The sequence below is a fragment of the Elephantulus edwardii genome, unplaced genomic scaffold, assembly GCF_000299155.1.
Source record: "Elephantulus edwardii isolate Elephantulus edwardi_28Jun2011 unplaced genomic scaffold, EleEdw1.0 scaffold00124, whole genome shotgun sequence".
Taxonomy (NCBI): Eukaryota; Metazoa; Chordata; class Mammalia; order Macroscelidea; family Macroscelididae; genus Elephantulus; species Elephantulus edwardii.
In genome coordinates this window covers 5,734,354-5,760,272 of record NW_006399874.1, presented here as the reverse complement: position 1 = coordinate 5,760,272, position 25,919 = coordinate 5,734,354, and the positions used below count along the sequence as shown (strand labels likewise).

The following is a 25,919-nucleotide window of genomic DNA, read 5'->3' as shown; positions in this document are numbered from 1 at the left end:
TGACACCGCGACCTTCATCTTGTGCTCACTGTCTGTGAAGCTCTCTCTCTACCTTTAATCCAGCTGGGTGCCAGTCACTCCTTTGTGGGTGAGTTCCTTTCTCAATAGATGAGATATAATATCTTGATAATCTTTTAAGAAAGATACACACCCAAGGAGGTTGAGTGATTTACCCAAGGTTACACAGGAAGTGTCAGAGCTTAGATGTTTTTTATGAAAATAGGGCAGTGTTTTGTGTCAACTTTATTCATCATAGTTCACATGTCATGTTTTCTCTGGGAATTTTTTTTTTTTTTTAATTTCGGATCAACTTTGCTGTACCCTTATTTGGAGAGCCTGAGTAATTAGCCATTGTTTGTTTTAATCCAGAACACTGAGGTCAGTGTTTTGTAAAACTGGTGGTTATGAGAAAGAAGTAAAATAGATGACGTTGTGGTAGATGCTTATCATGAAGGACCGAGATGAAAGTCGATCTGGTGGTACAGTGGTTCCGCCATTAATTGTTAAATGAAAGATTGGCAGTTTGAACCCCACAGCTGCTGCAAGGGAGGAGAGAGCTGGAGAATGGCTCCCATGAATATTCTGGCATTAAGACACTCTGCAGGTCATTTCTGCTCTGTCCTACAGGGTCAAGTATGTGTCAGTGGAACAAAGCAATAACTATTGAGATGGAGGCAAATGTTGTCTTAATGATTATATCTTCTTGATAGAGGTAATAAAGTAATGTTTGCATGGAAACCATTTGCCCCACCCTGGGCCCTCAGTTACTTAATAGGGTGTGCCGTCTGCTTACTGAGATTATAAGGGGTTATTGAATCAGGTAGTTAGACTTCCCTGCTTCCATTTCCCTGTCCCCCTTAAAGCTCAATCTAAGAAATACTGTTAGTATTTGCCTTAAGTTTTCATCAAAGGACAAGATTAATTTGTGTTTAAGATGCTAACCTAAATATAATTATAACCATTCTTAATCAGATGCCTTGACACTGTTCTTAATCACATGTCTGAATTCTGTCAGTGAAAACTATTCCAGGTTCAAAATAAATCACCACTGCCTTTTGTGTTAGCTCATGTAATATTTTGTGACCATGTTTTAACCTTTATTTTCTGTAATATTTTACAACTTGTTAAATAGTAGTTATTGAACTAAAGAAGAACAAAGTGGTTTCTGTTGATAAGTCAAAGTACAGTCATTCTATTTTCTGCTACGAAAGTTAAATTGTGTGCGTACTACCATAAATTGGTAGCATGAACAGCAGAATCAATTCCGTGTATATTTGTTGTTATTGTGTATTGTCGAATCTGAACTAGCGCATGGATGACCCTCTGGCAATTTTTCAGAGGCTTTAAATAGCACAAGGAAGAAACCCATGTGCCTTAGAATTAGCAATTCTTACCACTCAGCCACCAAGTTCCTTGTATATCTGTAGGGCATTAGCTGTTAGCAGGAAGAGACCCTTTTGCATTCCACCATGCCTGTTTCCTGATTGATGATTCCCAAGCTCAAAATGATCTTAAAATCTAAACTGTAGTAATGGTCCCACATTTTTTATTTATTGAATAAGTATGCTACTGACAAACCAAATTGACATAACTCCTGGTATGTTCAAAATAAAAACAGCATTACATAGCAAAAACGTTTTAAGCCAGGTTAATGCTGGAGACAAATACCAGATCATATGCCTAATTACTCTATAATAAATTTTCTAGAGGTCCAGGTGAAGACATTGTTTTAACTCAGGCTTCATTATTTGAATATTGGGTAAACTAAAATGCCAAGACATATGAGGCTAGTGAAGGCAAACAGTTCTGCACTATTTGTAGTTATTATTGCTGAAATAACTAACTTTCTAGATTGATTTATTAAACTGTTACTAAAGGATCCCAAAGAAACTAGTGTGGTGTTACCATCTATTTAAAGTTAAGTCATCCAAAGAATGACTTAATAGCAGGTTTTAAACATACCCATTTTGATATACAATTGACAATGTTGACTTGCTCTTAATTTTCCTTGAGAATTGCTTTTGTTGGGTGCTATTTAGTGGAGCACAACTCAGAGAGACCCTGTGAACAAGAGTCCTGAATCCTGTCCTGTCCTGTGCCAGGCTCACTGTCTCTGAGACACTCGAGCCCATTGCTGCAGGCACAGTTTCCATCCATCTCATTGGTGGTCTTCCTCTCTTTCACTGATTCTTCCTCTTCTCAAGTATGTTATGCTTTTCCAAGGAATAGCCTCTCCTAGCAACTTGTCCACAAAGTATGAGAGATGAAGCTTTGCTATTATTTCCTCCACGGGGCACTGTGGCAGCATCTTTTCCAAAACGCACCTCTTTGTTCTTTTGGCAGCCCGTGGGATATGCAGTACTCTTCTGTAGCACCACAGCTCAAAGGCATGAATTCTTCCGTCATCTTTATTCATTGGCCAGCTCTCAGATGCATATTAAGTGACTGAAAAGACCTTGTCCTCACCAAGTGCATCTTAGTCTTCAAACTGACATCGTTGCTCTTCATCATTTTAGAGAGATCCCTGACCGCAGACTTGCCCGTTACACTATGTCTCCTTATTTTCCTATTGCAGGTACTAAGTGTGCTGATTGTGCATCCAAGTAAGGTGAAATCATTGATAGTTTCAGTCCTTTCTTGCTATATCTTGATGTTGCTTATTGGCCTGGATAAGGATTTTTGCCTTCTTGATGTTGAGATATAATCCATATTGAAAGCTGTAGTCTTTGATCTTTCATAGCAAGCACCTGAGGTCCTCCTAACTTTGAGCAAGCAAAGAAGTGTTATCTGCATAATGCATGTTGTTGATGAGTCTCCCAAACAATCTCAGTGTACATTCTTCTTCTTAGAATCCAAATTCATGAATTATTTGCTCACCATACAGATTGAATAGGTGCATCCATGGTATACGCCCTTCTTAATTTTAAATCATGCAGTGCTCCCTTGTTCCATTTGGACAACAGCTTCTTAGTCTAAATACAGACTTCTTATGAAGAAAAAGAAGTGTTCTGGACTTCCCTTGCTTCTCAATGTTAGTCATACTTTGTTATGATCCACATAGTCAAATGCCTTCTCGATGTTAGTCATACTTTGTTATGTTCCATGTAGTCAGATGCCTTTGTATTGTCAATACACAACACAGGCATTTTCTGTTACAGTCATTCTCTCCTTTCAGCCAGGATCCACCTGATAATCAGCAATGATATCTTTATACTATAGCCTTTTCTAAACTCGGATTTCACTTCTGGTAGTACCCTGTTAATGTACTGTTTTTTGAATGATCTTTAGCACTGTTTTTCTTGCCTGTGCTATTAGTGATACTGTTCAATAATTTCCACTTTTTTTTGGGTCACCCTACTTGGGAATGGAAACACATAAGGATCTCTTCCAGTCAGTTGGCTTGGCACACACTGGTGAGGATGTCCAGGGCTGCATCTGTTAGTTGAAATATGTCAATCAGTACCCCATCTATTACTAGGGTCTTATTTTTTGTCAGTGTCTTCAACATAGCTTGAACTTCTTCCTTTGTTACTATTGGCCCTTGTTCATATGGTACTTTTTGAAATTTTTCAGTGTCTAACAATTCTTTTTGGTACAGTAATTTTCTTCTTTTGGTGCTTCCTGTATCATTCATTATTGTGCTCATGGAATCTCCCAGTATTGCAACTCGAAACTTGAATTTATTTTTCAGTTCTTTAAGTTTGAGAAATGCTGGGCGAGTTATTTATTCTTACTTCAGCTCTTTGACTATTTGGTTATAATACTTTGCTATGCCTTCTTGAGCTGCCATTTGAAATTTTCTGTTCCGCTCTTTTACTTCAACATCTTTTCCCTTAGATTTGGCTTCTGACTGCTTTAATGTAATTTTCATAGTTTCTTCTGTCATCTGTTTTGGTTTTCGCTTTCTCTGTAATGACCTTTTGCTCTCTTCATGGATGATATCCTTGATTTCATCCCACAGCTCTCTGACCTTCGATGATTTGTTATTAATACCTCAAACCTGAATAGGGAGTTAGATAAAACTATCACAGAAGATATTTGTTGGGAAAGGATTTATTAATGACCTGGATTTTTGTTTGTGAGACTGTGTTAACTAGAGGGTTTTATAGCATCTTCCTCTGCTATTGAGGTAGAAAAATATTTTCGCTATCAAAATCATAACTTCTCTTGTTATGTACTATCAAGTCAGAGTCTCAGTAGCTGACCCTCCAGTGGATTTTCAGAGGCAGTAAATTGTGCTGCAAAAGATTGCCCATCTTTTGTCCAAGGAGCAGCTGGTGGATTTGAACTAGATGCCGTTGGGTTGGCAATGCAATCCCTTACAACTAAGCTACAAAATATCTTATTTATCAAACTTAATATTATTAAGCAAGCATTGTAAAACATTATTTAACAACATTTATTAAAGTGTAACTTAACAATTTTAGGAAGAAAAAAATGCCTCGTATTCCAGGCAAGATTAAAACACTGCAGTGACAAAGATCACGCCAAAGCTCCCAAGAGTTGAAGCTGATCCAGCTTTGTGTAGTATCATGAGTGTATTGTATTTTCACCCATACATGTTTTAAGCTGAGTGTAACAGATTACTGTGTCCTCTGTCACAAAGGAGAATACCTTACTGCTTTGAAAGGGCTGTCAAAGAGGGAATGTAACAAAGTGGGCCCTCTTCCAAGTTTTGGACTGATTTATGTACCCTGTGTTATATAACTTATCTTTGACTTCTGTTGCTTTTTTCAAATTAAAGAATTAATATGTTCTGGGAGTATGCAGTTCTGGACAGGCTAGGTTTTGTTGTTCAAGTTTTAAGAAGAAATTTACATCAGTTATTTAAAAGTGATCCATAAGCACATACAAGGGATAGCATGTACTGTCTTTATCAAGGAGCTCTGCTGGTATACTCCATCACGAGTCGCATTGCTAAACCAAAAGTTGTACCTATTACATAGATTGAATCCACCAGCAGCTCCTTCTCCAGAGAAAGATGGGCAGTCTCTTCCTGTGAGATTTACAGCCTCTATCTTGGAAATCCCAAGAGCTTTAAATTGTTCTGACTCCATAGCAAGTGGGTTTTCCCCTTTGTTTTATCCACTCTCTTTTACTAATGTTAAAAGTTGTTTAAAAGTAGTGGAGGTGTGTGTACCTACACTCATCTGTCTAAGATAGAGAACATTTGCTTTGTTATTATGTAATTACACATGGTATTCTTTTTCTTTCTTTTTTTTTTTTTGTTTTATGGTGAGAAAAATTTGTATTTAGAGTTAGCCAGTTTAGATGACCCCAATTTTATTGGCAACATCCAAAGCATCATAGTCAGGAGCAAGTCAAACATAGGCCTTCTTCTCTCCATCAGACCTGATCAGAGTGTTGATCTTAGCCACTTCAGTGTCATAGAGCTTCTTTACAACTTGTTTAATTTGATGCTTGTTGGCCTTGACATCAGCGGTGAACACAAGTGTGTTCTCTTCTGTCTTCATGGCTGACTCAGTGGTCAGGGAAACTTGGTGATGACATAGTGATCAAGCCTGTTTCTCCTGGGGGTATTTGGACTGCCTTTAGAGTCTCAGCTGTCTTAGGCCCCTGAAGGGGGTGACGTGTGGTTCTTCTTGTGTGTGTGTGTGTGTGTGTGTGGCTGTGGATGCCCTTCAGGACTGCCTTCTTGACCTTTAACTCTTTTGCCTTTGGCTTCAGTTTTGGGAGGGGCATGGGTTTCCTGCTTCGCTTCCTGTGCCATCTTCTAAAATGACACATTGTATTCTTCTTTATTTTATTTTTTGTGTGGAAGGCTTCATGAATTTGCGAATTTGCCTGTCATCCTTGGGCAGGGGCCATGCTAATCTTCTCTGTATTGTTCCAGTTTTAGTATATGTGCTGCCGAAGCGAGCACCACATTGTATTCTTGATAAGAGAATTTAGCAGGTAAATGAGTTTTAAATATTGTCTAAGCCTCTAGTAGTTTATTAAATAATAACCTAGATCTGATAAATGCTGTGATTGTAAACTAAATGAAAACATTTAGGAGCAGTTCAAAACCCCAGGGTACCTTGAGAAAATATCTTCTCATACCCTATTCTCATGTAGCTTTAGCATTCTTTTTTAAAAATGTTATTTTATACTGATTTATTTACAAAGTTCAAATATGTTGTTTTCACACTAGATCTTTCCCATTTCCTTCACCCCCTCCCACCTATCAAATTGTGTGATGCTATGATTAACCACTACCCTCCCACCGCCCACCCTCGCCCCTCTGTTCCTCCCCCCCTTGGATCCTCATACTCATTCAGTAATAATGGTTTTAGGGGACTGAGTTAGTTTACTCAGCATAATGCCCTTCAGTCTTTCCCAAGTTAGATAGTAATTTACAAAATCATTGCTCCTGCATGCTGCATAATATTCCATTGTGTGAATATACCATAATTTCTCAATCCATTTGATTGTGGTTGGACATCTGGACTCTTTCCATATTATTGCAATGGTGAATAACACTGCTTTGAACATTGGTATTCAAAACTATTTGAGCTTCAGTTCTCATTTTCTCAGGGTATATTTTAAGCCATCAAATAGCTGGGTCATATGGAGCTGAACATAGAATCTCCATATGACCTAGCTTTAGCATTCTTAATTTTGAGGTAATTTTCTATTATCAGTATTTTAATATGAAAAACAATTTTCCGATTTGGTTTGGTTTTAGGTTTTTTTGTTTCTCTAAAATAAATTGGCTAAGGTCATTAAGACATTTTTAATTGTAGGTAGATTTTTGTTTATCTGACATTGTAGTTGTATATAAATATATTCTCATATAAATTAGAGATTATAAAATAAATCATCATCTTTTACATAAAACTTCCTACTTGGAAACACCATGTTGTTCACATTCACATGATTTATTTCATTACCATTTTTTAAAAGACAGTCTGCCTTAATGTATAACATTGTTTGCTGTTCTAGTGTTGTTTATTTTGCAAAACAAAGAATGGAAGACTTTAAGCAAAACTTCATCACTTTCACACAGCATAAGCTTAGCTTGCTAATTTTATTTTCCATATGTGTGTGTGTATAATTTTTATTAATAACAAGAAAGTAAAAATATTTGGGGGGGGATCACGCCAGAAAGCATGAAGGCAGGGGGCTAACAGCTGGGAGAACTGCAGCCTCCATTTATATTTTAAAAGAGTGTTAGTTGAATAAAGTCTGTGGATGAGTGTATAGTAAGATGTAGACATAGCCTGTCTTACTGCTCTTGATCTTTGCCTCCTTGTTGCCTTATGCTCAAGAGAACTGTATGGTTATTAGTTATACTACTATTCATGCCAGCGCTGGAGGCGCTGTGCCCATGGGCTAATTTACTCCTGGGAACAGATTGGTTGAACTTAGTCTTTAAAAGGGAATGACATAACATTCAACTTCAAAGTGATCAGCATGTTGCTTCACAAACATTACTTAATTAACAGCGATTGATCTGGACTTTTTGCCATTTAGTTTCAAATAACTGTGGTCTCCTCCGGGCGTTCACCTACTACCAGGCTCAGCTTCTGCAGAGTAGCATCATACCTCTGTGCAAGTGCCTCGTGTCTCTGGTTGCGTTTTGAACTAGTTGGTGGGGTTTCAGCAGTACTGGACCCAGGCTGCCGCCCTCTCCGCAGTTCCAGGACGCTGATTTGCGCTGATGTCACCGCCCGGCTGATGCATTGCAGCCTGCCGGCCTCTAGGTACCTCCCCCTGAAGCAGCTTGCCGGCTCCCAGTCCAGGCAAGGATTAAAAGAAGTAAAGCGGTGGGAGGGTGTAGCACGGTGGTGGTAGAGAGCTGCAAGTCCGGAGCAAGCGAGCCGGGCAGACAGAAGAACTGACAGATGTTGTCCAAAGAAAGAGGGCATTGCTCCCTGCGCCCCGGCCAGGGAGGATGCCTGCCGGAGACCCCGGGCCCCTGAGGACCCCCCCACCCCGGACAGCGCAGCAGGTCTCAGCGGTGCATGTCTCGCCACAGTTCCCGTTCAGTTTCATCCGCTGCGCACTGTGTCTCCCACCAACTGTAGCTAAAATGAAGACAGAACTGCAGCCACAGTTGGTCAGCAAGGATAGAGGAGTCTCAATTTTCAACTGAATGTGAATTAAGCTGCTTGTGCCTTAGAGGAAATCGCCGCCAAGCTCTTTGCTGCATTTGCCCCAGGTGGAATAAGCTTTCTTAAAGGGGAATCAGATAAGGTTCTTTGGAAATGACGCTGTTTTGTATGTGTAAAAGACGAATGTGTGCTATTCCGTGATTTTTGTTTACTTACAATGATTGCTGGATTGTACTGGCCTGGCTGCCCAAAAGTCTAGTGTTTGCCCTCCCACTTTGGGGAATTCTGTTGAACAGCCTCGAAAAAGCTTAATATGGGAAGGAAAATCTGCCTTTTGCATCAAGATTATTTATAGCTACTCTCCAAAAAAGTAAAAGAAAACTTTAACTTTCTTACAGGTTGTAAGACTTAACTTATTTTTCCCTGAAGATTTTCACTGTGCCTTGACCTGGGCAAGATGTGTGTCTTCCTTTAAAGTTTCTGAAGCATGGTTTATTTATAAAGGACATGGAATTTTTGCAAGCCATCCTTAAACGGATTACAATTAACCAGAGCACTGCCGAAATTAACTTTCAGCCTGTCAGAACACTTGTTTTTTGGAAATTTTTCATCTGGATGCCTCACGTGTAAAATCAGATTTAAAAGGGAAATGGGCTGACAAAGGAATGTTCTGAGCTCTTTGAGCCACTGTTAAATGTGTGTGTTTGTTTTTCTGTGTCTTAGAGTTTGTGGATAAGAATTTTTGGTCATTAAGGGAGGCAAAAGAAGGCTATTTCTGTTCGCTGTTCTTGATGCACTTTATTTTTTTTAAGAATCATTCTGGAAACACCCAGGTAAAAGAGAAGTGTTTATGCTGATGCACTGACGGTGACCCGAACACCTCATATGTTATGACAGATCATAAATAAATAGGTGTCTTTATGCTGAGGACATTTTGTAGTTTAGTTCAGAAGTACACTTTTTTTTCCAAAATGCTTTACCTTCTCTCTTATGTTCTGTGTCAAGAGTTGCAGTTTTTATTTTAACTCTCTACAAAATGGGGAAGCCGCTTAGCCGACCAGACTGTTTACGTCAGAATCCTCCGTGTGTAGGAAAGGGTGAAGAGGAGGAGGACCTCAATATAGAAGACTGTTATGTGCCTCAGCGGTCAATCTATGACACGGTGAGACTGAATGAGCAGATCGACTCAGGTTCCAAAGGTAGCCTGTCTTCCCGGCATTTTACTGACCGGACTTTACCCTACAGTCACAGAACACTGGATGTTAGTTCCCTGTGCTCTAATGGTGCCCTTACTTCTTCCAGTGTATTTGAGCTGAGAGGTCGCGAAGCTAACAAACTCGATGAAAAGATGATCTTTGATGCACTCAAACTAAATAGTGATATCATTCGAACCACAGGAGTATCCAAAGGCAAATCTCATGCAGAAAAGAAAGAGCATAGGCGGTCGTGGCGAATGTTTGTTCCAGCCAATTTTATGGATTATGCAAACAAAAGTGAAAGCTCATTTGTTGAACCTTCGGATGTGGCAGATGCTGCCACCAAGGCCAGCAAATACAGATGGGGCACTAATTCTCTGACTTCCGAGGATGACGACTCTGGTTTGTGTAGCCCCCCAGCGGAGAGGGAAGACAAACAGGGAGTTTTAACTGGAGACCAGTCACGCATTAGAAGCCTGTCTTCTGCTGAAGATATTCATATAGCTGAGCAGTATAGACCCTTTTTTTCTGCTAATTCCATTAGCGAACAGAAAATCCCCTTGCTTTCATGTAGTGCCCCTCCTGATGAAACCTTCCAAATGGTTTTACGGGGTGTTTCTTCACGAGAGGAAGCAAACCGTGTAAATGGTCAAAGGGATATCCGTGGTGAGCATGGTTGCTGGCACAATGATTTGAATGAGAGCAGTGGAGAGTTTGAGCCATTAGTTTTGACAAGAAATGAAGAAAAGGAGCATATTTTTGCACCTGGAGAAGAGGAAAAGTCATATGGACAGGGAATATCCCAAATCACAGCTCAAAACAGGGAACTTGGGAAAGAGCCCCCTCAAAATCTAGATCCCTCTCACACAGAACAGAGGGAGAATGATGTGGATGGTGGTAGTACAAGTTTGAGAGAAAATGTGACGTTATTGACACCGTATGATTCAGAAGGCTCCAGCATAGCATCTCTAAGGGAAGTGGAGGTTTCTCGGTCCACCCAGGATATGAAAGTGACCCATAGGAAATGCTCCCCAAAATTCACTCCAGCGAGAAAAAAAACAACTCCCAGAAAAACAAGGGCCCCGCCAGAAATGCTGGACCCAGGCTGCAATGGCTTTCAGTCAGTTCAGGTAATTCATGAAAATGGGAAACTCTGACATTCCAGAAGTTTGTGGGTCTATAAGCAAAGTGGCCTCTGGTGTTTTTCTTACAATATTTATATTCACTTTTACATTTTGAGAGTTTGACTTGTGCTCTGCAAGATGCCAGATATTGATAAGCTAGTCATTATAATATACTGGTTGGGGGCCATTTTTTTAGAAGATTGATTATTCCCAGCTGCTTCGGGTCCTACTGTTGAGTGTGCGGATATCAGTGGTTCCCCCTCATTTAAAATGCCTCCAACTGTGGATTTAGGTTAACGTTGGGCTTTTATAAATTGTTTCTTAAGATACTGCCGTTTAAGGGCAGTTAGAGTGGATTTAGTAGGCCTGGACAGAGTGATTCATGAAGGTACAAACACAGCGTTGTATTGTTGTGACCTGCAAAGTACTCTGTCCCAAATTAAGGACTTTTAAAATGTACTGAAACTTCTCTCTCCTTAGCTCTTCATGTGGAAGTACAAAAGATAGTGTGCTCTATTTTGCAGTCATTATAGCTCCTAACTTTTCTGTGAGTGGTGAATGAGGTAAGGAACGAAAGGGTGCAGCCTTGTCATCTAGTAGAAGTTGTTTGTCAAGCCTGTAATTTTTTCCTCCCCACTCAGATTGAAGTTCAGCTATTTTGGTACTTATACTAAACTCTTCTGGTAAACTTTGCCTGAGAGGTAATTTTATTTTATTTTAAGCTTCACTTTATGTACTTTTGGGTTAGATTAGGGGGAAGAAATCTCTCTTTTTTTTTAGTGATTTTGTTACAACTGAGAGATAAGAAAATGAAATAATATTAGAAAAGTTCTTTAGTCCATGAAATAATTTCTCTCGTTGGTGATGATTTTTCTCCAAAAATGCATTAAAAACTTAATTTAAAAAGTGCTTTCCCCTCCCACCCCCATAGTCTTGGCAGTTTATTTGTGGAACGTAATTAAACTCCTGGGAGTATATAGACTCATTAATGATTACTCTTTAAGCTACCCCCACCCATTTTAATGTTTAATGTAATATATTTCCTCCCCTGTTGGCTCTACTGTGTGCATGGATGTAATTATATTATACACAAATGAGAATGTGGAAGGATTGTCAGCGCTCCTATGTTTGCTCATGGGTGTGGCCCCTCCCCTGTCCCTATTTGTTCTTCTTGCCTTATCTGCTTACATATCCACTTGCAGATTAGTCCTTGTTATTACTCATAAAAATCCAAGACTCAATAGCATTTTTGATAGCACTTTAGAAAATTACCACACACTCTCATAGACTTGCTCTGATACACCAATCAAATTTTCTTTTCTAAAGCTAAAGCTAGCCGATTAATTTTTTTTCTCCTGCAAACTGAGGAGATGAAGGGGGAAAATTATTACTTACATGAATTTTTACACACTATACAATGTTTGGCCATATTGGGAGGAGGGGCTACTCCATGGAGAAGGACATGATGCTGGCAAGAATGAAGGACCTGCGAAGGAGAGGAAGACCCTTGACCAGGTGGATTGATGTGGTGACTGTGGTAATGTGCTCTTGTGTGTCAGGAAGTGTAAGGATGGCACAGCATAGAATGGGGTTCAGATCTTTTGTTTATAGTGTTACTATGAGTCATACTTGACTCAATGGCCCCTAACAACAACAACAACAACAACAACTAATGTCCTGGAATTAGCAATAGAATTTAGCGGTTTGTCCACAAACTAAACTCCTCCCCACACCTTCATACCCTCCCCAGCTGTCTTTTTTAGGGTAGGGTAGATTTACCAAAACATAACTGCAGTTAGAAGTAGTGCCTTAGACAGTAGTATGGCAGGACAGTAGGATAAAATTCTGTCTTGACCACCTTGAAGCAACTTTCTGATGACTTTATAGGTAAATTAACACTTTTTAAAAAAGTATAAACACTTGTGACTTTTCTCAGTGATTCAGGACACTTTGGTAATTTTTTTTAATATTTTGTGTTACTATATTTTGTTTTATTATGTGGAATTAGTTGACCAGTGTGGAAGTTGTCTGTGTACACATAATCTGTGGATTTAGAAACAGCGTGGGCTTCCAGTTAGGAAGGACCTGTAGAGAAAATGATCATTTATCCATTCATTTAATAACACAGGAGTATTCTATATATAATGCCTTGAACTAAAGTCTGTACAGTTTGTTTCTGGCTACCTCTAAGTCTTTGAGAATCACTTTCCATTGTTGTTGTTGTTGTTGTTGTTGTTATGTGCCATCGAGTCGTTTGCGACTCATAGCGACCTTATGTACAACAGCCCTAAACCGTGCTCTATCCTGTGCCAATCTCATTGCCTCTGACACACCCATCCCAATTACCCCAGTCACTGAATCAATCCACCTCATAGAGGGTCTTCCCCTCCTGCGCTGTCCCTCTACTCTACCCAGCATGATGTCCCTCTCCAAAGACCTGTCTCTCTTGACAACATGTCTAGAGTATGTCAGGTGAAGCCCCAGAATCCTTGCCTCCAAGGAGCAGCCTGGTTTAACCCTCTCTAGGATTAATCTGTTTGTTTTCTTGGCAGTCCATGGTACATTCAATACTCTTCTCCAGCACCACAGCTCAAAGGTGTCAATTCTCCTTCTGTTGTTACTCTGTGACATCAAGATGGAACGGGCTCATAGCTGATGCTCCAGCAGATTTTCAGAGGCAGTGAGTGACAAAGGATATTGCCCATCCTTCTCCCAAGAAACAGCTGGTGGATTTGAACTGTGTTCCTTTGGAATTGCAATTCAACTTCTTACCAGTAAGCCACCAGAGTTCTGGTGGTTTTACTTGTTGTTGAGTACTGTTGAGTTGGAACCAAAGTATAGCTGGCAGGTTTTCTGAGATTGTTAACTGCACTGAAGGAGATTGCCCATCCTTCTCCCACAGAGCAGCTGGTAGCTTCGAACCATGTGCCTTCAGGGTTACGATACAGCTTCTTGTCACTAGGCCACCAAGCTCCTTGTGGTTTTGGTTAGGTGTTCCTTTATTGTTTGCCTTTGCTAGGTTTTCACATTCTCTGCTTCACTAGCCATTCACCTGACTACTCTTGCTTTTATATAGTACTCTTAAATATAATGACCCAGAACTCCAAACTTATCCCTGTAAAACTCACTTTCTTTAGTTGAAATAATTGATATTTTTTCTCATGGCATCGTTCAGCACTGTATTAGAAAATATCTGTATTATCTGTTGAGTCAATACCATCAACCCAAAGGTACAGTTTTCTATGTTTTTTGTTGTTGTGTACCTTAGAGTTGGAACTGACCCATAGCTGACTCTGCAGCTGGTTTTCAGAGGGAGTTAAATATACAGGAGGAAATTGCCCATCCTTCTGTGGAAAGGCTGGTGACCTCAAACCATGTGCCTTCAGGATTGCAGCACAGCTGCTTGCCACTAGGCCACCAGAGCTCCAGACAGTTTTCTATACTGATGTTAATTTAGTCAAGAAATGATTGTTGCCATCCTGTTACATGCTTGACACTATTCTAACCCCAGAGTGTAGCAATATAAGGAAGCCAGACAGAAATTTCTTCTTTCACAAACTTGTATTAAAACTAACACGTTAGATCCTTTGCTCGTATCAGACAACTGGGGATGTATGGCTCCTATTTTGTGTAGATGTAGAGATGATTTGGAAAGCTATATTGGCAGTGTATATTTATTCAGCAGTGACCAAAGAGTAACAGTGTGTGTGATAAGGCTCAAGGAAGAAGTGTCCTAGCTCCTTGCTTGGCATGACAGGGTACTAGATATGTAGGGACCTACTTTATTATGATGCATTCTGGTATTTTGCTTCCTATTCTCATTACTGTTTTTTAACTTGAACCAGATTATGAACCTCTTGGCTCACTTCTTATTAATAATTCTGCATTTCCAGTTTGAGCTTCAGACTTCAGTTGCTCACAAGTAGCTGCCACCTTTTGAAGAGCCTTTTAGAGTTCCTTGACCAGTAAAGTGCATCTTAGGCCCTTTTTATCATTTTGCTTTGTAGTGGTTTCCATCAATCTTTGCTAGAGTTAAATTAGGACAGTAGGGAATTTGTGGTGCTTTGGTAATAAGACACTGTACTCAGAAGTAAATATATTGAGGATATTTTTCTTTAATTTTTTTTTAATAGTTCTGATGATACAATGACTTTATTTAGTCTCCTCTTGCTGTTTTTCATGTGGTACCTGTTATTAGGCAACAAAAATTATCTTTACCCCTGTAGTAATTGGTAGTTTCCAATACTTGAAGACTAAAAATGTTTATTTTATATTTTGTGGTTGTTCCAAACTATAATTCACATAATTATCATTCTAACTGCAGGTATTCCAGAAAGAGGAGATTGAACCCTTACAGGTTAAACAGCAAGATGTAAACTGGCTAGGTCAGGGCCTTATTCAGAGTGCTGTTAAAAATACCAACACTCAGGCTTTGGAGCATGACCTTGATGACGTCAACACACGGTGGAAGACACTCAATAAGAAGGTAACTTTTTTTCTCACATCTTTCTTACTTAGTGTGTTTTTATTGATGATTATTCCCTAGAATTTATTATTATCATTAATCATGTTTATACTATTGGGTGTCTCTAAACATGCCTATTTTTTTTATCTTGCTATAAACTCGAAGCCCCAAACTCAAGATGCCAACAAGAGCTAGGGAGGGAGCATAAATGAAAGAAGTGAACTGAGTTAAGCAGGCCGCTTGCCGAGTCAGGTTGAGGCCTATGTGAAGGCGAGTGGGCATTCATGGCTTGTGCTGAGCTCAGCTCTAAGGATCTTTCCTTTAGCAAATCATTGCCAGGTAGGGCTACAAGCTCGCTTTTGCCAGATATTATTCTTACTTTCCAGAGCACCTGGAAATCTCACTTTGTATGTGAAAACCTCGAGTTTTCAAGTGCTAGCAAATTTCACACTTGTATAATAAGTCAACCTTGTGCAAGCCAGAGATACTGTCAGCCTTTTACTTAGAGTGTGCTGTTATCACTATAGACCTTAAGCTCTAATTATTTTTCTCTTAGGAAGTAAATTCCACGTATCCGTGAATTTCTAAAAGGGGAAAAAATACTGAAAACATTTTTTCTTATAAGGAAGTGATTCTGAGATAGTGTGATGATTTTCATATGACATAAAAATTATCAGAGTATTGTTATAGTTTTAATAACAATGTAGTAGTTATAATAGTTTTTCTTCCTATATTAAAACCTTAAGCAGTTTCCACTTCTTAAAAACTATATTCATCCATCATCCTTTAAAAAAAATCTGCTGCATATTGTTGTCTCTCTTAAACAAAATGAGGATGCAGTGTCAAGTGTAAATATATTCCGTAGTTCTTAAAATATCTTGCCAACTATTTTTTTAAGTTCAAAGGGAAAAAGATCTTTGAGAAAGGTAATAGAATCTCCCTATGCTGGACACTGAGCCTCCATTTACTAGAAGACAAAGGCCCTGGTTTACTGAAACAGGACTCTAGAGCTTACAGGTAGCTGAATGCTGTCTAGTTTTTTGCCTAGGAAAAGATAATTCTTCTATTCTCGGCCGTCACAGATTTTTAAAAATCTTAACTTTTTAATCATTATTTCTGGTGTTGGTGAGTGGGGATTACAAAAATGAATAATAGAAATAATTGTAAAACTAATGCATTGGTTTGTTGTTTTGGGTTGGGTTTTGGTGTCTTTTGGTTTGTTTTTTTTCAGTAGCCAGAAAATAATCCTTTATTGCTAATAAACTTATCAAACTTTACTGAAATATCAAAGTTTCAGTCTTGTACATTGACTATTTGGCAAAATAACCTTATTTTCATGGCTTAGATGCTAGAATTGGCTTCCCTTCCACTGCTATGCTGCCCAGTACATATGCTTTGAGTAAATTTTAGCAGAAAAGGAAATTTGTGCTTCAGTGGGAAAATAAGCATGAAAAATCTTGACCACTGGGCAGATTTCATTGCCTTATGAGACAGCCAAGTAAGTGAGAACAATGGGAACCTTGCAGGTGTCTCAGCGGGCAGCTCAGCTGCAGGAGGCCCTGCTGCACTGTGGGAGGTTCCAGGATGCCCTGGAGTCCCTGCTCAGCTGGATGGTGGATACGGAGGAGCTTGTGGCCAATCAGAAACCACCATCAGCCGAGTTCAAAGTGGTGAAGGCCCAGATACAAGAGCAAAAGGTAAGTGATCCTTATGGGGTGTTTCACATTTACTTTCAATGGTGAAAGTAAACATTTACCTGGTGACTCTTAATTAATAAAGCCATCCTGGTTAACTGGTCATCACTGCTCTAGACCATACTCTGTTAATCATTCAACACATATTTATTGGACTCATACATTATTCCAGGTGCTAAAGACACATCACTGTATAAAAAGATAGGGGCTCCTCATAGAGTTTAAACTCTAGTGAGAAGGGCAACACAGGCAAAGAGGGAGAGAGGCAATAAACAAAATGAATTAGGAAAGTTCTGATGAAGTAGGAAGGGATAAATACAGTATAGGTGAAGGTTAGAAATTAAGGAGTGATAAAAGAGGGATTGATGGAAGGGAAGTGTTAGAATGAAGGGAAGGGGTGTGTTCAGCTTGAAATAGAACAGTCAGGGAACGTTTCCCTTAATGGTAACATTTGGACATTGTTCTCTTATATGTTAGGCTGCTCCTTTATGTGATTGCCTTTTCTTGAAGTTAGCTTTCAGGATGTTTTCTATGGCTAAGCCTCTACTAAAGAGGCAAATATTTGAATCATCTATAAGCAAAGAGTACTGAATATCCCATGGACAGCCAAAAGAACCAACAAAGATGTCTGGAAGAAATACAGCCAGGGTGTTCCTCAGAAGCAAAGGTGGTTTAGATTTCATCTCACATACTTTTGACATGTTAGGAAGAGGCGCCAGTCCTTGGAAAAGGATATCAGACTTGGAAAAAAATAGAGGTTGGTGATAGAGAGGAAGATCCTCAATGAGATGGAGTGACACAGAGACTGCAGCAGTGGACATAACCATTGGTTTGGGCAGGGCTTCGTTCTGTTGTTATGGTGGGAGTTTATTGGACAGCACCTTAACAACAATGGCAGAGTAATGCAAACAAATATATAGTTTTGGTTTTTGGCACTATTAACAAGGACCTTTCCTGAAATTGAGTACAGTATTCCTCTTAGTAATTTTATTTCTCTACAAGCCTTAGGAGAGAAAGGCCAGGTGGATTGACATGGTGACTGCCGCAGTGGGCTCTTGTGTGTCAGGAAGTGTGAGGATGGCACAGGATAGAACATGAATCAGATCTTTAGGGTCACTAAAAGTCATACTTGACTTGAAGGCACCTAGTAACAACAAGCAGCCTTATATACTTATTATGAGGGCACTCTGGTGGCCTAGTTGCAACCAGAGAGAGGCATGAGGTTCAAGGCCACCAGCTGCTCTGTAGGAGAAGGATAGGCATGCTTCTCCCGTGTGATTAACTGCCTCTGAAAACTGCTTGGAGGGTCAACTACAGATGGGTTCTAACTTAACAACACACAACAACAAGAACTAAGGGCCCTCTAGTGGCCTAGTCCAAAGGGTTATGCTGCTGACCCTGAGGCAGTGCCTCTCTGGTGGGTTAAACCCACCAGCAGCCCTGCAGGACAATGATGAGATGTCTCCTCTCATCCGATTTGCAGCCTTAGAAACCAAAGTGGAGGGTTACCTATGAGTCAGAATGGACTCGAGTGAGAGAATGAGTGATAGCACGAAGTTAGAAAGACACACTCTTTAGAGAGATGATAACTGCTTTTTGTGTTCATGTGCATTATTTGGTTGATGTTCTAATAATGATTATTTATGCAGCATCCACTGATATTAACTACTGTTTGTTATCTTTGACCTGAAGTGACACAGAGGGCCTAAGATGCAGCACAGTGGTGCACTTGTCTCCTCTGTGAGAACTTTAAAAGCAAGGAACATTTAATAACTACAGTCAATACTGTCTCTCAAATAAACCTTGTTGAAAACTTCAGCATACTGGAAATTATACTGATTATAAGTAGATTTGAAGGTACAGATTAAAGCAACATTACAGGGGGAAAGGAACCCACTGCATTCCTATAATTTAAAAATAATATAATTTACCACTTACAATTTAATTTCAACTTCTGTTATTCATTCCAGAGCTGACAAGCTATTTTATCCAGCCTACTTGTTGGTTTTGCTTTCTGAATTGCTAGAACCTTTAGTTTGTCAGCATTGATCTACTTAAATTACTTCTCTGCTGCATAAGCACCTGCTTAACTGTGAATCCAAGTGACTCTGACCTTTGACAAGTCTGCTTGTTTTATATCCTTCTTCTAAGGTCCTCTTAACCTCTTGATTTGGGTATTTTGATCTCAAGTGAAAGTCAGTGAATACTCTTTTTATTTTATCACTTGTAGGTAACCATTTAACTTTTATCCTTTAGCTATCAGTTCAGACCAGATTGAAGAGGGGACAGTACGTAGTATCTTAGGCCCATGTGCCTTCTTGGTTGCTTTAACGCAGTGCCTGCATAATGTGATGCAACGCAAGGCATAACACTTAAAAAATACTTGTTTTGGTGAAGAGTAAGATAATCTTGAGGTCTGGCTGTCTCTATCAAATACTCCACTCTAGGCATTGTGAAATGCTTGGTCAAAATTAATTTGAATTTTATTTCTGTTGCTAAATCTTAAAATATTAGACTCATTAATCCATGCTTGCGAAATTGCTGGTGTACTCCACCCTCTTCCTTTTGGAAATGGTCCTGAAAGGTCCATGCTGAGTTTCCATCCTCACCAAGGACTTTCGGAGGTAGTCCACCTGGGAAAAGGAGCCAGGAGACAGACACATTGGCCACTAACTGTAGCCTCACTAATGTGAACTTGGGCGAGGTTTTTTTTTTATTTTAAATTTCTTGAAGTCTCTGTTTCCTTGCCTATACTGGATTATTTCACATGAGAAAAAATTTAAAAAGTAGTAATGATTCATAATAGTAATTATTATTTCTGCAAGATGGTTAATCTTTGAATAGTTAAGACCCCTCCAATTCATAACAGCAGAGATTTTTTATTTTGAACCAAGTCAGCGGTATTATCCTAACAAACATCTTCTGCCATTCTTAAGTTACATTCAGAAGTGATGAAGAGATTAGTAGTCTTATCAGATTATGTTTTACCTACTATGAAAAGTCTCGGCCACAGTGTAACATAATATTAATGGAGCTGAATCTAATTAAACTAAATTCTTTCTTAAAATAAGATATTTCATATATGTAACTGTGCAAGATACAGATTATTTTTGCATTAGATATACTTATAATATGTCTTTTCTACTGATAGAATTATTCGTTTGCTTTTGATGACATTTAATATTTTTTTCTCAAGCTTCTCCAAAGATTATTGGATGATCGAAAGTCTACTGTGGAGGTAATCAAACGAGAGGGAGAGAAAATTGCTGAAACAGCAGAACCTGCAGATAAAGTGAAGATTTTGAAACAACTGAGTCTCTTGGATAGTAGATGGGAGGCATTGCTTAATAAAGCTGAAATGAGGTAACTGAAATATATCCAGTTCTTTTGAAAGAGTAAAAATGACCTCAATACTAATTTTGCATTATTTTAAAAAGTTAACTACTTTTCTACAAGTTGTTATTTTCCTATGTTTATTATGTTTGAGAATATAGATGACGTAGTCTATCATAGTTTCCTCACATTCCTCCAGTGGTGATGGCTTTTAGTCACCAGGTGTATCTCAGTGCTTTGTCTTTAGAAACTGGGAAATCCAGGGACAGTATATTAATTTGTTGATTACATAGGTCATTGCATGCCTGCCATGTATAAAACACAGAACTAGGCTTTGGGTGATGAGGGATAGCCTGAAAGGTCATCACAGCGCTTAGCTGGATTACGTCTGATACAGGCCATGGTCTTTGGACAGTGACTAAGGAGGATAGAAGGAGAATTGATGCCTTTGAGCTGTGGTGATGGAGACGAGTATTGAGGGTACCATGGACTGCTAGGAAAACAAACAGATTCATCCTGGAAAGGGTCAAACCCTGTGGCTTCTTGGAGGCAAGAATTCTGAGGCTCCGTCTAATATACTTTGGACATGTTGTAAGGAGGGACAGGTCCTTAGAGAGGGACATCATGCTTGGGAGGGTGGAGGGACAGCGCAGGAGGGGAAGGCCCTCTATGAGGTGGATTGATTCGATGACTGGGGTAATTGGGATGGGAGTGTCAGAGACTGGAATTAGCACAGAACAGAGCAGAGTTTAGGGCTGTTGTACATAGTGTCGCTATGAGTCTCAAGCAACTCGACGGCACATAATGACAACAGGGTTTATAGCCATAAAAAGTAATGAAAAATGTGATGAGTGTTTCTCTGCAAAAGAACAAGGTTCTATGGGCATATTTAATGGAAAGAACCTATTCAGGAGGCAAGAAAACATCAACTAAGCCATGTTCTAAAAGAAGAGTGGGAGTTAGTTAGAAATGAGGCATATGGAAGGTCCTCTAAGGTTTATGGCCATGGAGCCAAGAGCATATCTCAGTTACACTTTTGTGCATAACGTTATTTTTATTACCAATCTCAGCCAGCATTTCTTATTTTTCTTCATTGGCACCACACTGGCCAGTGTTAAATAGTAGCTGCATTAAAATGTAGTCACATAGACTGGTGGGTTAAAAAAAGCAAACAGATGAACCATTGACTAGGATGAGTGTGATATTCATGAACTACTTCTTTAAATCAAGAAAGGAGAAGAATTTGTGTAATCTCAAATAATGGAATAGAGCTAGCCCTAATTTTAGAAGCATAGAATGAGGTGCTTTCTGAGGAAAGTCTTGCTGTCCTATAATTAATATGTGTTAACAGATCAAGGTGATGGTGTTGTGTGCCATCAAGTTGCAACCAACCCATTCCTAACCATCCAGCAGGTTTTCAGAGATAATAAATTGCACAAGAGGGGATTGTCCATCTTTCTTCCACAGAACAGCATGTGGATTTGAATAGCATACCTTTTCATTGGTGGTACAATACTACTAAGCCACTATGGCCTGATAGCCTCGTGTTAAGAAGCTATGCTATAATCCTGAAGGCACCTGGTTCAGATTCACCAGCTGCTCTGTGGGAGAAGGATGGACAATTTCCTTTCATTCAGTTAACTGCTTCTGAAAACCCACTAGAGGGTCAGCTATGGGTTGGTTCCAACTCTTACACAACAACAAATGATTGTATAATTTTCTAGTACATAGTGCTCTGGCTCCCATGGAAGATACTCTAAGTTTATTTTTTTTTAAAATAAATGAATGTCTAAATCTCTTTGCTTTACTATTATCCTAGAACATTCTTCACAGTAGTAGTAATGGAAAGTTAAGTAGGTCGTATGTGCAGAAGAAAGAGAGATGGGCAGTCTCCTTTGGTGCAGTTGGTAGCCTCTGAAAACGTACTGGAAGGTCAGCTATGAACTTATTCCAGCTCTGTGACATTGAGTTGTAGAATAAATGTCCTACATTCAAATTTATTGCCCATAATTCAAATCATAGTATACTATATCTCACAAAAATTTCTTATAGATGGTTTGTATAGTTTAATTTAGGGGAGGGAAAGCCATAAGTAGTGATGCTTAGAAGTTAAAAATAAGACAGTAGTTGGGTGGAGGGAGAGAAGGAGGCGAAGAAAATGGGAAAGAGCCAGTGTAAAAAAACAATGTATATGAACTTTCTAAATAAACCAGTATAAAATAAAAATAATTTTCTTTTAAAAAACCCAACAAGTCACTAATTTTTTCCTCTAAAAAATAATGGGGTTTCTACCTAATTTTTAAAATTTGTGCACCTACATATATGGTATATTTTATGATTGTTTTTGTTGTTGTTGTTGTTTATTGTCTTTGGGTCGAGCACGACTCATAGCGACCCTATAAACAAAAAAGCCTGAAGCTACTCTACAGCTAATCGACATTTATCAAAGGTCACTAAGTTTCCGGAGGCATGTTCTTTAGGAAGTGGATTATATTCAATAGGTTGTACCAATTTTCTTTGCCCCTTTAGAAAGCTAATTTGTTGTATAATTTCCTAAAAAATTAAGTACAATGAGAAATTAAGACAAACACAACTATTGATTCTAGGAGGAAAGGTTGTGCAGGATTTCTATATTCAGATACTTTATAGAGAGACATGCAAAATTATAAGCCCTGGGACAAAATAGTGAGTCAATCATGTTGTTTTCCAAAATTTGCAAGCAAACTAACTTAGAAGTAAAAGTGCATGAAAATTTTCTTTAGTCATGATGTTTTTATCTGTAAAATATGGTTAAGTATCACTATTTTTTTTTAAAAAATGACTTTATATATTTAGTTGTTATGTGCCATTGAGTTGCCTGTGACTCATTGTGACCCCTATTTAGCTCCGAACCCTGTCCTAACCTCACTGTCTCCTCCACACCTACCCCTATTCCACTAGTTACTGTGTCAATCCATCTCATTTATGGTTTTCCTCTTTTTCTCTGTCCCTCTACCCTTTCCTTCTCCAGGGATTGGTCCCTCCTGGCCACATGTCTAAATAGAAATCAAAATTCATTATACTGGAGGGAGGGAAAAGCAGTGTATATTCCTAAAATTTTGAATCTAATTTTGACCATTTGTTAAAAGTTATCTCACTAACTCTTACTCTGATTGAATTAGTGAACACATAAGCACTTTAAACAGATCCTAGTATAATCTCAGTAAATTGCTATTACCATTATTATTATTGTTGTTAATGTTTTTAGTAGAAAAATATTGTTACTATTATTATAATCATTGTAAGTAGTATTATCAAAGATTTAATAAAGATTTTTTTATGATATTTAGGTCGTTTAAGTTGTTCTGTTCAAGTTTAATTTTATTTAATTAAAGAACTAATAATTTCTTTGAAGGGTTATAGATTTTCATTTAACCTTAGATCGTTTCTAAAAAAATTTAAAAAATCTTTAAAAGAGAAAGCCGGAGCATGACTGAAAGTTTTTGTTGAAGTATCTCACACATTTTTCATCCTAAGTGACCTTTATCTTGGCACATTTATAGGAATCGTCAGTTGGAAGGTATCTCTGTGGTAGCCCAACAATTTCATGAAACCTTAGAACCACTGAATGAATGGCTTACAACCATAGAAAAAAGACTTGCAAATTGTGAACCCATAGGAACGCAAGCATCTAAACTTGAGGAACAAATTGCACAGCACAAAGTAAGATACAAATCACGCGGTAGTAAACTTCTACTTTCCATTTGATTTGTGGTTTTGTGACTTAAATTTGAGTTATGCACTATTGTTTTTGTATTGTTACAAACAAAATTCATTTCATGTGTCATTCTTTACTTCTGTTTATGTTTCATTTTCATTTGTCCATCTTTTTGTTTTTCTTGTTTCCTTTTTTTCTTCATTATTTAGGCCTTAGAAGATGACATCATCAGTCACAATAAACATTTACAGCAGGCTGTTAGCATTGGCCAGTCCTTAAAAGTTTTGAGCTCCAGGGAGGATAAAGATATGGTACAGAGTAAATTAGATTCTTCTCAAGTGTGGTACATTGAGATTCAAGAGAAAAGTCACAGCAGGTCTGAGCTCCTCCAGCAGGCATTGTGTAATGCTAAGATATTTGGGGAAGATGAAGTTGAGCTGATGAACTGGCTGAATGAAGTGCATGACAAACTAAGCAAGCTGTCAGTCCAGGATTACAGCACTGAGGGCCTGTGGAAACAGCAGTCTGAACTTCGGGTATTTTTTTATTTTTATTTCACTTTATTTTTCACTTCTGGTGTTATTTTCTCAACCTTCCTTGTATCTCTGTTATTTTATTTAATTTTAATATTATTTCCTTATTTCTCTGTTATTTATTTATAATGTTCATCGTTGAGAGTTAGGATACCCCCATAACCTCTGAGTGAATATTACAGAGAAGTCACTTTTAAAAAGAGATTTGTTTTGTTCACTGAGCCAGATTTCTTTCACTTTTCATTTTGGTGTTTTACTTTATATGTAAATGTTTTACTATTCTTTTACTCTTCTCTTTCGATAACTAGCCAGGAGTGCACTATCACCACATAGCTCACTTTCATAGAGTCCTAAGCATTTCCTTTGAAAGAGAGTGTTCTGAATTATGGTGGATTATTAGGGGCTAATGATGAACAGAGGAGGGGATAAATGTGGAGCATTAATGAATATTTTAAAATGTGAAGTGTTTGCTCAGATAGGTCTCTCTGAAGCCTAATTAATGTTTTCTAAGATAATCTGATGCTAATACTGATCAGATTCTTTTTTTTTTTCCTACCCCACATAAAAATGGTTCCTGTATTTTTAGGTTCTGCAAGAGGATATCCTACTCAGGAAACAAAATGTTGATCAGGCATTACTAAATGGTTTAGAACTACTTAAACAAACAACAGGTGAGATATCTATCAAGTCAAGTAACCATACAGTCAGAATTCTGCATTGATTTCAGAACGTTTTAGAAATGAGGAATATTTTTAATTTAGGATCATTCCAAGACTTCATTCTGGAGAATGCTTGTAAGACAAGTCAAGGAAAGTTTCAGAATATGGTCTCACTTATTTCTCATGATTTCACTTGAATTCTTAATGGAAATTTGTGTATTACTCATAAAGTGCTTTGGCACAGAAGTTGGTCAGAGAAACCCATGAGGGAGTTACATTAGTTTTCCACTTGTGGAAGGCAGTTGTTCACGAATAGATGAGAGACAGTGGTTTTTTTTGTTCTATCTTGCTATTAGGTAGATTACTTTGCAGTGACACATATTCTTCTTTTCTCTGTGTTGAACTCACTGAGAAGGTCAGTGAAGAGAGGAATACCTTCATCCAGGTGGATTGGCACCTTGACTGCTGCAGTGGGCTTGAGTATTTCTGAAATAATGAAGTTGGGACGGGATAGGGCATGGTTCAGATCACTTGTTCTTAGGGTCCCTCTGAGTTGTATTCAGCTGAGCAGTGCCTAGCAACAACAGTATATGCATAAGGAAATATTATGATAGCTGTTTGTTACTAATGTGCTGTAGTGATCTGGCCATTTGACAGTCATTCCAAACCTGCATCTAATTGAGTATATATGTGTATATTGGGGATAAGCATTGTTTAACATGAGATGGAGAAATTCATTATTATATCTTGAGCTGTGATCTAGGATTCTGGACCCCAGTTTCTCTGTGTATCTGAAAATGAGATTGATGCAAGTCATACCTTGGAATAATTCAGATGGGTTTATTATTTTTAACACCTATAGGCAAGCCCATTGTAAAACAAACAAACAAACAAAACCCAAACAGAAAACATGATCTTCACATCTATGTGGAAGCGTAGGGAGCTCTGGCAGGACTTGCATTGCTAACCCAAAAGCTTCACCACTCTGGTGGTTCAGATTCTCCACCAGCTCCATGGGACTAGATGGACAGTTTGCTTCTGTGTGATTTGTTTGTTGTTGTTATTGTTGTTATGTGCCGTCGAGTCATTTGCGACTCATAGCGACCCTATGTACAACAGCCCTAAACCCTGCTCTATCCTGTGCCAATCTCATTGCCTCTG

General features: G+C 38.6%; 1 protein-coding gene across 3 annotated transcripts in view; it reads left to right on the top strand.

The window, feature by feature from the left end:
• The window catches only part of DST (dystonin), a 674,592-nt gene that overhangs the window by 563,390 nt on the left and 85,283 nt on the right, over positions 1 to 25,919 (top strand). For all 3 annotated transcript variants that reach the window (XM_006893143.1, XM_006893142.1, XM_006893144.1), the window contains 6 exons: positions 14,702 to 14,863; positions 16,369 to 16,539; positions 19,733 to 19,899; positions 23,412 to 23,571; positions 23,776 to 24,102; positions 24,686 to 24,770. In XM_006893143.1, coding sequence (XP_006893205.1) covers positions 14,702 to 14,863; positions 16,369 to 16,539; positions 19,733 to 19,899; positions 23,412 to 23,571; positions 23,776 to 24,102; positions 24,686 to 24,770 — 1,072 coding nt within the window. The remainder of the gene's footprint in view (positions 1 to 14,701; positions 14,864 to 16,368; positions 16,540 to 19,732; positions 19,900 to 23,411; positions 23,572 to 23,775; positions 24,103 to 24,685; positions 24,771 to 25,919) is intronic.